The following is a 16,101-nucleotide window of genomic DNA, read 5'->3' on the forward strand; positions in this document are numbered from 1 at the left end:
CTTTGCTGAGAGTGACAGCATTTCTGGGCAAGCTGGTGTGACTGTGGGCACGCTCCAGAGTAATGCCTTTAAACTGTACCACTAGCTAAACACCACCTCTGGGCTCTCCTTTCTCAGTACCCCTTTCCATCTCTGGAGGCTCCTCAACAGGTGTCAGAATCGTTTCCGCCTGAAGCAGCCTCTCCGTGTTCACAGGAGTTTCCTGATTTCACTTACACCTTTGCAGCTGCAGTGGGCACCCTATCGCTGGTTAGTCCCAACCGACTCCTGGAGGCTAAAAGTCACAGGTCCCCTCCTCACACCCCTATTCCCTGAAAAGTTAATCCTCAAACTGTTGGAAACTCCCCTGTCCACAGTCCCCACCCTCCTTTTCCACTCCTTTTCCCAGTCCTCTTTCCTGCCTCTCTTCCCTATTCTTTGACAAGTCTCTCTGGCTGGACCCCAGGCTTCTCCTTCCCCATCAGCACAGCCCCCACACCCCTACCGGCCTCAGTTGTCTCTGCAGTGATGCCCACATCTGTCCCCAGCCTCCCCTGGCATGTTCAAGGGGGCCTACACTGGCCTCTTCATCATCTTCCAAACCTGCTCCCATCATTCTGGCTCCTCCCTGGGGAACGTCATGAGCCCTCAGGGGTGCTCACAAACACACTTCTATTACCCTGGACTCCTTCCTTTCTCACTGGTCATCTCCCTACTCCCCACCCCCAGCCCTCCTGGCGAGATAAAAACACACAGCTCCCTGAACTCATTCCAACCAGTTCTTGTTTCACTGGAAAGGCCAAGCCCTCTCTTGATTTCAACGCCTTAACTCCTTGAAAAGCAGGGCCTTGACACCCACTTTCTTCTCTTTGCCCCATGAACTCATCCTCTTGTCTCAGCTCACACACCCTCTCCTCCAGGAGACAGAGAGCCATCTTTTCCCTTCCCAGCCCTTATCACTGTAGCCTACCAGGGCCACCATCCGGGCCAGGGTTCACCATCAGTCCTGATCCCTCTGACTTGCATGCCCCCATTTAGTTCCTGAGCCTCATGAAAGCTGGGACTACTTCACAGACAGATGGCCACCAGTAGGGGGCCTGGATCGGAGTCCCTGCTCAGCAGATAGCTGTTGAATAGTCATTTCTGCAACCTTCCCTGTATGTGCTCAGGGCTAGGTGGGGCACGGGAGCAGGATACGGGAGAAAGCATGCCCTTATACATCCACCCATGTGGGCTTGGGGAGCACCCCATCCACTCCCTTTTCATATCAAACTCATGGTGACCTCTCACTCACCTCCCCACCCCATCCCAAGGCCCCTGGGAATCCTGTCTTGACTAGGAGTAATGAGGTGGAGGTGGGCTACATGGTGGTTGCCCCATCTGAAAGTAGATGCCGCCTCTGGGAACACTAAGAGTAGAGCTGAATAGATCTGTGTTTGGTGCTTTCCTAGTCCCCGGGTCAAGTAACATTATGGCAGGACGTGGAGAGCCGAGTGGAGGGAGGGAGGCAGGAAGGGAGGGAAGCGGGGCACTGCTCTATCTCTTGCCCTGGGGGATTTCACTGGGAACACCAGGGCTGGGGTGCACCTTCCCACGTGGTCAGAGTTTGCAGCTGAGTGGAGCTTAAGAATGCCATTCAACGCCGTTTCTAATCTATCCCCCTTAGAAAAGGGGAGGTAAGCAGAAGGAAGCTGGCCTCACTAGACCAGGGAAGGACTGGGATGATCAGGTGGTATTCATGGTAACAGCCACATTGGTGGGCTCTGCTACTGGGGTGCAGCTGTCTCTGTTCTCCACCCTAAGACTCAGGCCAGGGTTTAATCTGAGGGCCACAGAAACGAGTCAGCGCACTGAGGACCTCAGAGTCACAAAACAGACGCTCGAAGATAAAACCAAGGGTCCAGTGGACTACTCCGGTGTGAGAAGCCCTAGATGGTTGTAAGCAGAGAAGGGCGAACTAGTAAGACTGGGGTTTCAGATAGATTCCCTTAGTTCCCATACAAAAGGTGGATGGGGGGATGATTTGGGACCAGGAGCTGAGGAGGTGACCAGCCAGGGAAGGACCACGTGGGAGAGGGCCAGGTTAAGGCAGTGAGGAGAAGCCCTCAAGAACCATCTCTTGGATTCTAGCTCCCCTCTGTCACCTGTTCCCTGAGGGCCCAGGCTATGCCACTGCTCAAAGACTGTCTACAAGCCCTCAGCCAACTCAGGGAAAACAAGGAGCAGAGGAGCTGGTCCAGGAACACAGGACAAATCAATGCTGCCTAGTTTCCCGGCTTGTCTACCTGGCTCCAAAACCAAAACGAGGGCCTCTGGGACCCAGGTGAGCACAGTACTGGCAGATAGTTCCAGAGAGAGAAACGGAGGCAGAAACAACTTTCCAAATACTATTTACTTCACTGAACCTGGGGACAGGGAGAAGGTGTGTGAAAGTCTGGGACGCCAAGTCTAGGAGTGCACGTTGACAACGGCGACATACAGGGCCAAGGTGCTGAGGGCCAGCAGCCCCGTCACTAGCGCTCGGGCCAGCAGTGCCGTCCAGCTGCCCAGGGAACAGAGGTGGACGAAGGTCCTGTGGGGAAACAGCACAATGAGGGAGGGGGAAGAGAAAACCTGACCCATCTGGACCCGGCCTCCAACCCCACCCCGCTCACTCCATGACAAAGGCCTTGTAGACGCTAAGGAACATCAGGAGGAGGACTGCTGGCCGGTAAGTGTGGTACAGGTCGTAGCGTGTTATCATCCACACCTGGGCAGAGGCGACGATGTAATGGACCTGGAGGAAGTGGGGAGTCAGGGCTGGGCCTCAAGAAGAGTAGAGCCACCAGCAAGAGGTGTGTGTGGGGTAAGCAGGACTGCATACCAGGCTGATGTTGGAGTCGATGCTCATCTGGATGTATTTCCAGTCAAACTCAATGCCCCGAGCTCCAACCCAGAGGGGGATGCAGCTGAGGAAGGCAAAGGGAGGGTTCTCCAGTACCCAGACACCCTCAGCACCCAGAATCTGAGTGAGCCCCCGCCCTCCAGCACCCCCTGGAACCCAGGTGTCCTTTCTCAGGAGTCTGGGCTCCAGGCTGCTGCACACACCGGGACATAATGAGCTCGGCGGTGGCCCAGCCCAGGGCAGCAACCATGATCTTGTATTCCCCCTTGCCGGCATTCCGGGACATGACAAGGTTTAGGCCTATCAGGTCTGCCACGTCCACGCTGGCCTTCATGAACTCCTGTGGGTCAGGTTGAGGCTTGAGTAAGCACAGGTGCCAGGGGCCCCCACTCCTGTACTCCCTCCCCCTCCCTTGCCCCCACTCACCCCAATGAAGTCATAGATGCCGCCTTCCCAGGTGGGAAAAAAAGTGGCCAAGAACAGCATCTGAGACCAGAACACAGAGAGGTCACCTCAAGGTGATGGAGAGCAACCACGTGGATTGGGTGGGAGGTTAGTATGTGGAGGGGAGTACACTGGGGTTCATGGCGCGGGGGTGGGGGTGGGGTCCATGTGGAAGAAGAATCACCAGAGAGCAGCCAGAAGGCAGGAGCTGCGGTGACTGAGGGCAGGAGCTTGGAGGTCTGGGTTCTGCGGTGATCAGAGGGGACCGAGGTCAGGTCTGGAGGCGCAGCGGCTGGTTGCCCACAAGGGCAGTGGTAGCAGTGTTGGTGGGACTTGGTTAGTCAGCGGGTCTTAGTAGTTAGTATCCAAAACCCCCTTGGCCATGTAATTGAATGTTCTCAGTTTTACTAAAAGTGCTATACAAAAGTTGCTCGGGGACCTCTCCTCGGGTTCCAGCCCTTCCAAACCCGGCTTCCCCAGGCATTCTGGAGCAGCCAGTTGGGGTGAGGGAGTGGCCCCACCTCGGGGGTCCGGGCGGGGGCAGAGACTAGGGTCCCCCGAGCCCTAGCGCGGCACCGCTGGCGCCCTCACCTTGCACAGCTGCACAAACAGGTAGGTGACCCCGGCCTGAACGCACTTCCAGAAGGCGTTGTACTCCGACCTGCGAGAGTGGGCGGTGAGGGGTCGGCTCGACCCGCGGCACCCCCTTCCCACCGCCCCGCGGCCTCCCCGCACTCACAGGCCGCTGCACTTGTAGGTTATGAAGTAGGGGAAGTAGGCCAGGGCGAAGCAGTTCCCGAAGTGGAAGAGCGTCATGACGCCGGCCGCCCGGCCCGCCGGAGCGCGCCTCTCTGCCTCGGCGGCCTGGCGCCCGAGCCCGGGCCTGGCGCCCACCTGCCTCCGCCACGGCCCGCGCGGCCTTCTGGGAGCCGGAGTCCGTGGCGCGGCGCGCTGACGTCATCCGGCTCCGCCGCGGCGCCCGGGAGTGGCCCGCAAGGAGCCGGAGCCGGAGCCGGAGCTGGACTCCGCGCCGTCCCGGTCGCTCGGGAGCGGCTCTCGGGGTCCGGGCGCCCGGACCCAGCAAGCGCGTGCTGCGCGGCTCTGGATCTCGGACCCGACCCCGTCGTGACCGGCGCAGAGACATTGCGCGCAGCTGTGAGCACTCTGGGTTTTTATTTTACCACTGGCCTAGCGGCACGGGCCCGTCGCGCAGGGACGCCCACCTTTCCCCGGGGGGCCGAGGACTGGGATAGGAGAAACAGGTTCTGGCCCAGGAGCACTGGGAAGCAGAGGCGGGCCAGCCTGCTTCACTTGTCTCTGCTGAACATGTAGCGGACGAGGTCCACCACCCGGTTACTGTAGCCATATTCATTGTCGTACCTGGGGAGGGAGGGATGGAGGGGGGTTCAGGGGATCCTTTCCGACCACTCCCACTCTGCCCACCACGGTCTCTGACCCCTTCCCCCTTTACCAGGAAATGAGCTTCACGAAGTTGTCGTTGAGCGCGATGCCGGCCTTAGCATCGAAGATAGACGAGTGGGTATCGCTAAGGAAGTCCGTGGACACGACCTGAACATCAGAATTTCAAAGATAAGCGTGGGTCGCAGAAGAAGGACCTTCAGGAGCTCAGTCTCTTGGGCGCACAGTGTTTGATGGAGCCCTACTCTGTCCAGGTTCTGGGGACAGGGTATGAGGGAGACTCATGGTGGGCATTGCAGGTAGGGGCCAGGCTAAAGGATACAGACTGCAAACAGCCTTTGATGCTGCACCAACAGACATCTCTTCCTGGGAATCCTGCAAGGGGGATGAGTCGCCAGAGGCCCTTGAGGGAAGGTGGTGAGCCTGGCTCTGGACGACTAGGAGGATCTGGTCAGCTCCACCCCTCAGTAGGGTCTGAGGTGGAAGGAACTGGAGCAGGAGGGCCCTGGGGGTTTGACCCTAGCAGGTGGAAGGCTACAGGAAGGTTTCCAGCTCTGAGGATGATGTAATCTGATTTCTTTTAAGAGATCCCGGCGGCTTTGGGAGGGTGGACTTGAAGGAGCTAAAGCAGGGAGACAGCACCAAAGTGGACTGATGGAGCAGAGGGAGGTGATACCCATTCCTCACAGGGAAGGCCATGGGCCATGGTCGGCCCAAAGCAAGTGTTGAAAAATGGGAGTCCTTGTCTTGTTCACTAAGCATGTGCTGAACACCTGCTGTATGCCAGGCCCTGGAAGATGGCTGAAGCTATGGAAGTGAAAAAGGAGTCCCAAGGTCACTACTGTCTTAGAGTGTTCATGCTAGCAGAGCCACCAGTGACCATGAAACCATGAAATTACATTTCAGGTAAGGATAAGGGCCACAAAAAGAAGAGGTGAGAGGTTTAAGTAGTGATTTGGAGAAGGTGAGGACACTATGTGGCTACCTGAGGGAAAAGCAGTCCAGACCAAAGGGGAGCAAGTACAGAGACTGTGATTTGGTGGGGATAGCTGACCTTCCCAACCCTGCAGGTCCTATCTTAATACGATGCAAACAACTCCTTGGTTAATGGAAAACCATGCTCCCTCCCCAGAGGGATCTTCCCAGGGTCCCTTCTCCTCAGCCCCTACCTCATCCTCTGTGTAGGCAAGGATGCCAGCCATGGGCCCCTTGGCTGCTGCTTTGATGGCATCCTTGATGGCTGAGTATGGGGTAGGCTGGGCCAGGCGACAGGTCAGGTCCACCACAGACACGTCTGGGGTAGGCACTCTGAATGCCATTCCTGTCAGCTTCCTGAAGAATCCCACAGCAGGGGCTGGAGTCAGAACCCAAGGGCCTTGCCACCATTCCCCCTTGTCTCTGCTTTCCCCACACTGGACACCTCCAGGATTGGGGGCCAGTCCAGTCCTCTTGGGGTGCGCCCCTGCCCCAGTTGCAGCCTCATGCCCTCATACCCTTTGAGGTCTGGGATGACTTTGCCCACGGCCTTGGCCGCCCCCGTGGAGGCTGGGATGATGTTCTGGTGGGCGCCCCGTCCGTCTCGCCAGGCCTTCTTTGACGGCCCATCCACTGTCTTCTGGGTGGCCGTGTAGGAATGGACTGTGGTCTTGGGGAGGAAGAGGCCCAAGGTGAGGCCTTCCTGGCTCCTAGGCTTCTTTTCCCCAGGCCCAAAGTTAGTGCTCCAGGTGTGGAGGTTGGCAGGGCCACAACCACCTATCCACAGGAGGAGCACATGCAGGCAGGATCCAGAGTTCAAAGGATGTCACCACTGGTGGGCTTCTCCCCACCCAGAAAACCAGCCTCTCCCTGTTAACTCCACACAGGCAGCAAGTACGGGAGGAAGAGGTATAGGTTCCCAGCTGTGTCTCCTGTCCCACCCCCTTTCCCCAGCTTACCATCAGCCCTTCCAGAATCCCAAATCGTTCATGGATGACCTTGGCGAGGGGGGCCAGGCAGTTGGTGGTGCAGGATGCATTGCTGAAACAGCCAGGAGTGCCAGGGCACCATGAGGTGAGCCGCAGAGCCGCCTCTCCCCCTATTACCTGACCTTCAGGGTTTGCACACAGACTTGGTTTGCTGAAAACTTGGGCTAGGGATGAGGGAGCAGTGGGGAGGGGAAGCTCCCCAAGCATGTTCTGAGCACATTTCTAACTGATGGCTTTAGGGTAACGTGAACAAGAGGGCTGCCAAGACCTTGGGAAGAATTGGAGTGGAGTGAAGACAGCACCGGGGGGGAGGGGGAGGGGTGAGGGTGAGATGTATTCCTGTCCACCCCCACCAGGCTTGTCCTTCAGACACACGCTGCAGAATACTGCTGCCCATATGTCATTACCTGACGATTTTCATGCAGCTGGGGTTATATTCCTTTTCGTTCACGCCCATGACAAACGTGGGGGCGTCTGGAGAGGGTGCACAGATGACTACACGCTGGGCACCTGCCTCGATGTGGGCCTAGAGAAGAAGCAGGGTGTCATGAGGCACTTCAAGTGCCACCCCTCCCAGGCAGCCCCGGGTGTCTCCTCCCAACTTACCTTAGTTTCCTCTAAGGACAGGTACACACCGGTGGCCTCCACCACAAAGGGGTTCCCGACACACTTCCAGGGGATTTCTTTGGGCTCCTTGCTGTGGAGGGGCGGCAGCGCCATCAGTCGGTCTTTCCCCTGCCTGGCCTCCCCTTCATAGTCCCTGGGCTTTACCATTTGAGAAAGGGTGACCCGAGGCCTTCCTGCCAGGCCATCTGGCAGGAATGAGCCACTTCCTGGTCTCCCTGGGCACCATGCATGGTTCTTCTCACTCTGTGATAACCTGGCAGGTCCCCCTTTTCATCATCTGACCCATGCAGCTCTTCTCTTATCCCCTTCTTCCCCTTTTTCTGCCTTCCAAGTTGGGGAAAGGGCCCTTCAACAAATTCCTCTGCAGCAATTGGGGAGCTGGCGTGTGGCAGAGTCAGTGACCCTGGAGACTCCAGGCCCCTCCCCTAGGTTGTTATGGGCCCTGCCCTCCTGTCCAGGGGCCTGTATTGAGGATTCTATTCATTCATTCTGAGTCTACCAGGGGGCCGGGGCCTGTGCCCACAGGTGCCAGAGTAACAGTGGTACTGTAGACTGAAAGGGCCCTCCCTGCGGGAGCACTGCATAGTCCCTTGTGGGAGGAGGATCTTCCTGGTACTCCCCGCACACCTCTGGCCCTTCTCCCTGCTCCGGCTGTGGTGGGTATGATCAACATCCCCATCATATACACGAGGAAACCAAGCTTCGTTCCCTTGACCAGGGTCACACAACAGGAAGTGGGGGAGCAGGGTAAAGTACATAAGCCACACTGTTTGTGCAGACATCCCAGAGGGCATCCATGGTGCTGCGATAAAGAGCAGTGGGGAAGGGAGAAAAAGGACTGCAGTCACCAGAGAAGGCGGCACCCAAGTGAGGCGCACACTGAGGGGGCAGCTGTGTGGGGGCGGAGCAGCAATGGGAGAGTACCCTAGGGGACAGGGATAATGGTGCCCAGGCCCAGGAAGGAAAGGACTCTGTGTCTGAGCAACAACTGCTCTGCTGGAATCTGGAATTATTTTTGCTGTCATGACTTCAAATTGGGGTCAGACAGCTTCTCTCATTCTGACTTTCCAGTCCTCACCTCCACCCACACCTGACCACCGATGGACAGCGGGGCTGAGAGTGGACCTGCTGGGAAGAGCGCTGGGAAGGCCGTGGATCTTGCCTGCGGCTGGAGAGGGCTTGCGAACGTGTGTGTGTAAAATGGAAGCCAGCCACAGGGCCAGCAGTGGCTAATTTACCTTAGATAAAGTAGATGTTACTGATTCCCATTGTATAAATTTTAACTTTTTTTTTTTTTTGGTATTTTGAAAATGTATTTGAAGCTTAGTAAACATCTAGTTGTTACTGATTTTGACTTAATAGATTTTAAACATTATCTTGATGCTAAAGCTGAAACTCCAATACTTTGGCCACCTCATGCGACGAGTTGACTCACTGGAAAAGAGTCTGATGCTAGAAGGGATTGGGGGTGGGAGGAGACGGGGACGGCAGAGAATGAGATGGCTGGATGGCATCACCGACTCGATGGACATGAGTTTGAGTGAACTCCGGGAGTTGGTGATGGACAGGGAGGCCTGTCGTGCTGTGATTCCTGGGGTCGCAAAGAGTCGGACACGACTGAGTGACTGAACTGAACTGAACTGAACTGAAACATTATCTTTAAGGGACTTCTGTGGTGGTCCAGTGGTTAAGAATCCACTTTGCAATGCAGGGGACATGGGTTTGATTCCTAAGGTCGGGGAACTAAGATCCCACATGCAGCAGGGCAACTAAGCCCACGTATGGCAACCACTGAGCCCATGGGCCGCAACCAAGACCTGAGGTAACCAAATCAATATTTTAAAAACCACAAATACATCTTTAGATGAAGGAGGAGTGTTTGTATCAGTGAGAACTGGGTGAAGTGGGTTCTAAGAGGTGCTGGAGCAGGGTTCCAAGAGGTTGATTGCCAGTGTGTCTGGTAACATGGGGCTGGGCAATGGGGCACATAGTTGGTGGGGAACCCCATCAGCAGCTGGGATTTTGTTTGTGGGGTGACGGGAAAGCCACTGGAGGATTTAAGTGGGGATGGGGGTGTAGCCAGGTCCAGCTGTTTAAGAAGGCTTCTGTGGCTGCTATGTAGGAGCTGAATGGAAGTAGTTGGCTAGACGGTGATGCCGTTTCCTGGGCAGGGGTATAAACAGATTGGAGGGTTGAAGGATAATCAAGAGTTGAATTTTAGACAGGTTGAGCTGATATGCCTCAGAGGAAACACGCATATTAAATAAAAGTATTTTGAGTACAGTGGGGCATCTTTCTAGATTAGTGCTTTACCATTCTAGGGGTCAGGGACTTCTCCAAGATCGTCTTTCCAAACCAGTACCCGTAAGCATATGCACATACAGTTTGGGGGGTTACAGATTGAACCCTACATGAGAGGCTGGAATCCCCTTCTAATCACCTCTACGGCCCCTGCCTTACTGTGTTGCAGGTTGGCATCAGACAGCCGCCCTTACCACTGGAAGACACTGATCTCATTGTTATCGACGACCAGTCGTCCATTCTTGTGTTCCACGCTCCCCTTGTATCGACCATGGGTGGAGTCATACTTAAACATGTACACCTGCAGGAGACAGACTGACTTCTAGTCCTGGGGTGGATAGGGAGTGAGCATCCCTAGGGAGCAGTGCCCCCCACCACCACCGTGAGGGGTCCACAGGGCAGCTGGGAACCTTCCACAGAGCTCCCCCGAACCCCATCCCCACTCTGGTCCCACTGTCTCCCACCCTGCCTTTTGTCTGCTGCTCACCATATATTCCAGGTCAATGAATGGGTCGTTCACTGCTACCACCTTAATGCACTTCTCCATGCAGGCACGGAGCACTAGGCGACCGATGCGTCCGAATCTGCCAGGGAGAAGGTTGGGGGTTTGTCCTCAGAGTCCTCAGCCAGCAGGCAGAGGAGGGGGGCGGGAGGGAGGGGCTAAAAGAGAAGAGGCCTGCTCAGGGACTGGGTGGGATGTCTCAGTCTGGGGAAGACGGTCCATCCCTGTGCGGGCCAGTGTCATTTTGCTCACACTACCTTGCCCGTTTCCACCACTTCATGTGTTTCTCCACCTCTGTCCTCTCTCCTCTATCCCTCATTTCATAGCTGGATGCATCCTGTAGAACTTCAGGTCAGATTATATCTCTCGAGCTGATAAATGAAAACCTCTATGCCCATCTATCAGTAAAACCAGATCCGAACTCCTCACCACGGTCCTCCAGGCTCCTGTGTGGCTTTCCACCATCCTCCCTCCTCTTCTCCCTTGCTTGTGCCACCCCTCACCAGCTGTGCTGAATTCCTGCCTGTCCTTAGAACACTGAGCTGCCCCCTCCACCACACAGCCATTGCTTGCTGCCCCATTGTCACTCCAGTGTCACTTCCCAGAGGCCTTCCCCAAGTCCCTGGTTAACACAGCCTTCTTCAGTCTTACTCTCCCAAGTTCCACTCTGTTCACTGCTGAGCTGCCATGTTCCCTGTTCATTGACTTTCTGCCCAAATGTGAGCTCTCTGAAGGTGGAGCGCTCTTGACTTTATCCCTGTGTTTCTCCAGAATGGGCAGGATGAAAGCATTGGTAAGACATGAGGAAATGCCCCCCTTAGTAATAGAGAGTCGTCGTTTAGTCGCTATGTCATGTCCGACTCTGCAGCCCAATGGTCTGTAGCCCACCAGGCTCCTCAGTCCATGTCCATGGGATTTCCCAGGCAAGAATACTGGAGTGGGTTGCCATTTTCTTCTCCAGGGGATCTTCCCAACCCTGGGATCAAACCCAGGTCTCCTGCGTTGCAGGCAGATTCTTTAGCTGAGCCACCAGGGAAGCCCAACGGTGTAGAGGTTGAAAAGCCTCTACCAACGGGGTAGAGCTTTAGGGGTAGGGACCTAAAGCTTTGGGAACCGCTCAGGGGTGACTCACCCATTGATGCCAACTATCAGCTCCCGAACCTTAGATGCAGGAGGGGGTGGTGGTGGTGGGACTTCCTCCTTGATTTGCTCTGCCTCAACCCTGGGCTCCGGTTGGGACGGTGCTCTGGTTACTGTTGGGAGCGGGGGAGAGGGACAATGAGCTAATGAGCTGCCCCATCACTGTGACAACGAGCCATCTTTGCCACTCAGGATTTGCCGCTGGCTCCTGGCCCCTAGTGGCCAACTGTTGAGCCCAGTGTTTCCCAAAACTACCCGATCCACAGAGAGAATAGAGGGTGGGCTTGCTTTAAAAGTGCCAGGGCCTCTTCCCTGGGGATTCTAACTCAGTGGGTGTGTATTTTTAACAACTGCTTGGGGTGATGTTCTCTGTGCCTCGTGTTCCTCCTCTGTAAAATGTAGATGATAATGGTACTTCTCTCAGAGGATCACTGTAAGGAATAAATGAGACGACAGGTAGTGCTTACAAGAGAGTCGCGGAAACATGCCACACACAATATTTTGAAGATCATTTCCCAAACTTGTCTGATGATTGGTCTAGTCCAGTGGTCCCCAAAAGTTTTGGTATGGATCACGAAAAGACATCTTGCTAGGGAAATCTGAATTGGCGGGTCTACACTGAGCCCCAGGAATTCTGTTTCCAAGGTGATTCTTTTCCTCAGAAACACAAGTCCATCGTAACATATCAAACAAATGGAAACCCCTATCAGCTTCTGCTTCTCCAATCACGCATGTCCACATCCATACTGCGTTTAAAACACCTATGCTTGAAGCTGTGTTGTCTGAGCTACAGTTGAGGGCTTGATGTGGGGAGGAGGGACCTGGTTGAGACAGCAGTCAGGGAGCCTGGCTGGCAGAGGGTTTCAAGCTGGGGGTCAGGCCTGGATGGCAGTCCTGGCTCAGCCACCTGCCAGCTGAATTGTCTTGAGCAAGGTAATGAAACTAGCCTGTTTCCTGGTGTCACACCTGACGCTTCACCTGGGGGCTACTGTGAGGACTCAGCGAGATCTCAAGGCACAATCGGTGCTGGTTTTAATAGAGGGGAGAACGTCTGACACTAAGTGTATTCGTGAGGGAAGGGATTGGAGAGAGCCTGGAGGATGAAGGTTGGAGTTGTGTTTGGCACCAGAATCAAACGGACCTTGGAGGGGGTGGGATTAGGAGCTGGGGGGTCAGCTGACGTCTCTTCTAATCTCTCCAGTCTACCAAAGACCTTGTGACCTGAGGCTGGGCTGTGTGTGTTTCCAGTAGCGCTACAAGTTCATAAAACTATTGGTCAGTGTTTATTGGTGGTCATTAGTGACCTTAAGAATGTCTGTATTCCTGGGGGTTCTGTTTCTGCTCTCGTGAAAAGGGGGGATTTCTTCATATGGTGAAGAATAGGGATCTGAGCCCACTCTGTGACCTTTCAGGAGAAACCCGAGCTGGTCCTTCTTTTGCAACTTCCCCCAGGCTTGCCTTCCCTCTGCGCCTGGATCGGGTACATGGGCTGGAGGAGAGCTGCTGCGCTGGGAGGGAAGAGCCTGGGGCAGCTTCAGTGATGAAGCCTTGCCCGGTAGGTGAAACACGGTACTGGGCGCGCTCGCTTATCAATTATTTACAATGACGCTCCCATTTCCTGGTGCCACCAAGGGCTAGGTGCTGTGCTGAGCTCTTCACGTGCATCAGCTCACAGAATCCTGTGAGGTATGCGCTGTCCACCCACTTTGCCGAGGGGAAACCGAAGACTGAGATCACTGAGCGAGTGATAAGCGGGGAGAGGGGGTTCAAGGCCTACAGGAATGTTCAAGGGTCTCCAGGACTCTGGAGCCCCGCCCAAGCCCCACCCACTGCGGCCCTGCCCACCCCTGAGGTGAGGCGGCTGCCGGTGCCTAGCCCTCTGTCGGTAAGGGGGCGGGGAGGGAAGGGGGTGACGATCCCGGGTGCCCCCTCGTAGACCCGGCTCCCGCCTCCGCCCAGGACCGGTTTCTACCCTTCCATGGCGCTATTGGCGCAAAGCCCAGCCTGGGGGCGGGGGGTCCCCTTCCCCTCCACCACCGTCATAGAACGCACTTTGCCCGCAAACCAGTTGGTAAGGGGGGTGCGGCTGCGGGGAGCGACGGCAGCGGCTCCGGATGGAAGCGCCCCGACCGGCAAGTGGTGCCTCACCCCGTGCCTCCTCTCCGGCTCCTGGTGGACGCTACTGGGGCGCCTCCCGCCGGCAGGGGCTCGGACCCACCACCCTTTCGCTTCCCTCCCGGGGGTCGCTCCACCGCCTCCCTCACCCTGGCATGACTCTCGCAGCAGCTGGACAACGGTGACATTGGTGAGGACGATGTCGCGCTTCGACATGGCCTCCTAAGGTTTCATGGCCCAGCCAGCGGCCCTGGCACTCGCTGCGATGTTACTGCTTGACAGGGCTCGGGGCTGGAGGGACCGGAAGGTCTTGCCGTGACGTCACAGAGGAGGCGGTGTGAAGGCCCAGTCCCAGCCGAGGCACGCGGCTGCGGCCGTGTACCACCCTTCCAAGACCACCCCTGGCGTCTCGAAGGGAATCCAGCATTTTGCACTGACCTTCAAAGGCCTTTCTCTGTTCTCGTCTTTCTTCTTGGGCGCACAGGCTCTATGCTCTTCTGGACCCTCCTCTGGATAGTTATCCTCGCTATTTCTTTTTGCCTGGTAGTCCTGTATTTATTCATTTGTTCTGGTATTCATTCAAGTTCTTCCCTTGCAGCCTCTTGGTTTCCCTCAGGTGCCACGCTCTAAGAGAGTTCCTCCCAACTCCACATCTAAAGTACTTTTCTTTCTCAGTCATTATCTGCCATGACCATTACTCCCATCATCTAGGAATCCTTGTTTGACTTCCCATCCTGGGTTACATATGAAAATGTGCCAAACTACTCTAGGGTTATACTCTATAATTTTCTTTTCCTCCCAGCATATGTCTCTCTAAAGACCATTTTATTTATCCATTTTTTTCTTGCAAATTGTCTCTGCCCATTAGAGGGCTTGTCTGCCTTTGTCACTTTTATATCCCGTTGACTACAAGAATTGTACTTAAAAGGTGCTCGCTCAAAAAATAATTCCAGAATGAATGAATAAATGTAACCTCCTGAGGTTTCTTCCGATGCCCAATTTTGAGTCCTGTCCTCTTACACATGCTGTTCTTTTCCTGATGGCTTTTCATGTATTTAGTTTACCATGATACTCCTTTACTTGTTCATTGTCTCCCTGTTGGGCCCATTGTTTTCTGTTTTGTTCATCACTGGTCTTCCAGCTTCTGTGCCTGACACAAAGCAGGCTTTCATTAAACATTCTGGGAGGAACACATGGACCGATGGCTCCCTTCCCCCAAAGCATGGGGTGTGGGGGCTTGCTTGCTCATCTGTGACTCACAGGCAGGCACCTTCACCTGTAGGGCCAGTTGACACACAGTTGTGACCAAGATTTAGGGGGGATTTGGGCCAGGAGGGAGTCATCGTCCCAGAGAGAGGTGTGGAAGCAAGAAAGAGCAGAATGACATAACCTCTTCTTTCCCCTAACCTCCATAAGGACTCAGTTTGCTAAGCATCTGCCATGAGACAGAGCAAGGGTGAGGCCTTCCTGCTTGGATGGGAAAGGTGAAACTGAAAATAAGTTGAGTGCATAGTTGGGGAGATGTCAAAAACCCAGACCAAAAAAGAGAATAGAGGTGGGGGTACCAAATTTAACATGTATAGTCAAGGTGGAGGAAAAGTGTGCAGAAATAAAACAAGGCCTGAGAAGGGACCGATTTTGTATGCCTTTACAATAATAGATATGAAAAACTAGAGGCAGTTAAAATGTTCTTAGAAAATACGAGGGATCAAAACTGGTACAAAAAGAAATGGCGGGACTTCTCTGGTCTGGGAAGATCCCACAAGCCTTGGGACAATTAAGCCTGTGCAAGGCAACTACTGTGCACAGTAACTACTGAAGCCCACGAGCCCTGGATATTGAGCTCAGCAACCAGAGAAGCCACCGCAATGAGAAGCATGCACACTGCAACTGGAGAAAACACATGCCCAGCAACACAGACCCAGCGCCACCAAAAAAAAGGAAATGGCAAATCTGCGTAGGCCAGTAACAAGAGAAGAAGCAAGGAGTTAAGATCTATCCTCCCAAAGGGTGACTCGGATCCCAATGATTGTATGGGCAAGATGTGCTGAGGCCCTGGGAACAAATATTCGGCATTCTATAGGACCTAGTGCAGAGCCTAAGTGGAGCTGGGAAGCCTAGTGGCAGCTCCTGTGCTGAGAGGCTCTGGGTAGGGCCTGGGCTCTGAGGCCCCATGGAGTGGCAGGCACACTGTGTACACACATTGCACACTTCGTGGGAGTGCTGTGAGGGTGCTGTGACAGCTCAGCCCCTGAAACTTCCACTACTTACTCTAGGAAACAGCAGAGAAAGGACAACTCCAGGTTAATCTCATATATGGAGATAGATGCCAAAGTCCTGAGTTAAATAGTGCAAGTGAGAATGAATGGTTTTTCCAGTAGTCATGTACAGATGTTGAAGGTTGAGCACGAAGGATTGATACTTTCGAACTGTGGTGCTGGAGAAGACTCTTGAGAGCCCCTTGGAAAGCAAGATCAAACCAGTCAATCCTAAAGGAAATCAGCCCTGAATATTCATTGAAAAGACTGATGCTGAAGCTCCAATACTTTGGCCACCTGATGCAAAGAGCCGACTCGTTGGAAAATACCCTGATGCTGGGAAAGATTGAGTGCAGGTGGAGCAGGGGGCGACAGAGGACGAGATGGTTGGATGGCATCACCAACTCAATGGACATGAGTTTGAGCAAAGATAGTGAAGAACAGGGAAGCCTGATGTGGTGCAGTTCG

General features: G+C 54.7%; 2 protein-coding genes and 1 long non-coding RNA gene across 3 annotated transcripts; 1 reads left to right on the top strand and 2 right to left on the bottom strand.

Moving 5' to 3' along the window:
- Nucleotides 1–2,353: 2,353 nt before the first annotated feature.
- Nucleotides 2,354–4,242, bottom strand: TMEM147 (transmembrane protein 147). The gene is made up of 7 exons (XM_055410968.2): nt 4,047–4,242; nt 3,899–3,968; nt 3,290–3,349; nt 3,067–3,203; nt 2,843–2,927; nt 2,634–2,755; nt 2,354–2,551 (listed from the first exon to the last, which is right to left on the bottom strand). Exons 1-7 carry the CDS (start codon nt 4,121–4,123, stop codon nt 2,428–2,430), a joined length of 675 nt encoding a protein of 224 aa, XP_055266943.1. The 5' UTR covers nt 4,124–4,242; the 3' UTR covers nt 2,354–2,427.
- Nucleotides 4,243–4,296: 54 nt separating this feature from the next.
- LOC148774365 (uncharacterized) lies at nt 4,297–10,117 on the top strand. Its single transcript, XR_016035946.1, has 3 exons — nt 4,297–4,462; nt 4,782–5,632; nt 8,389–10,117. It is a non-coding gene; the product is annotated as an uncharacterized LOC148774365 (long non-coding RNA).
- GAPDHS (glyceraldehyde-3-phosphate dehydrogenase, spermatogenic) lies at nt 4,469–13,652 on the bottom strand. Its single transcript, XM_088830768.1, is given in 11 exon segments — nt 4,469–4,687; nt 4,779–4,876; nt 5,896–6,058; nt 6,220–6,371; nt 6,661–6,742; nt 7,098–7,263; nt 7,266–7,387; nt 9,813–9,919; nt 10,106–10,202; nt 11,253–11,373; nt 13,525–13,652. Coding segments are annotated over 11 exon segments (1,248 nt in total). The 5' UTR covers nt 13,592–13,652; the 3' UTR covers nt 4,469–4,614.
- Nucleotides 13,653–16,101: the final 2,449 nt, after the last annotated feature.

This window comes from Moschus berezovskii, chromosome 22, assembly GCF_049115385.1.
Source record: "Moschus berezovskii isolate FMDL1 chromosome 22, NW_MosBer_1.0, whole genome shotgun sequence".
Lineage (NCBI taxonomy): Eukaryota > Metazoa > Chordata > Mammalia > Artiodactyla > Moschidae > Moschus > Moschus berezovskii.

Bases quoted from the DNA above. Each gene is read 5' to 3' on its own strand.
- TMEM147 (XM_055410968.2), bottom strand. From the start codon at position 4,123: ATGACGCTCTTCCACTTCGGGAACTGCTTCGCCCTGGCCTACTTCCCC. The intron at 3,350-3,898 runs GTGAGGGCGCCA...TTCTGGTCTCAG, and splicing joins TGTTTGTGCAGCTGTGCAAG to ATGCTGTTCTTGGCCACTTT. The intron at 3,204-3,289 runs GTGAGTGGGGGC...CCTGACCCACAG, and splicing joins GCATCTATGACTTCATTGGG to GAGTTCATGAAGGCCAGCGT.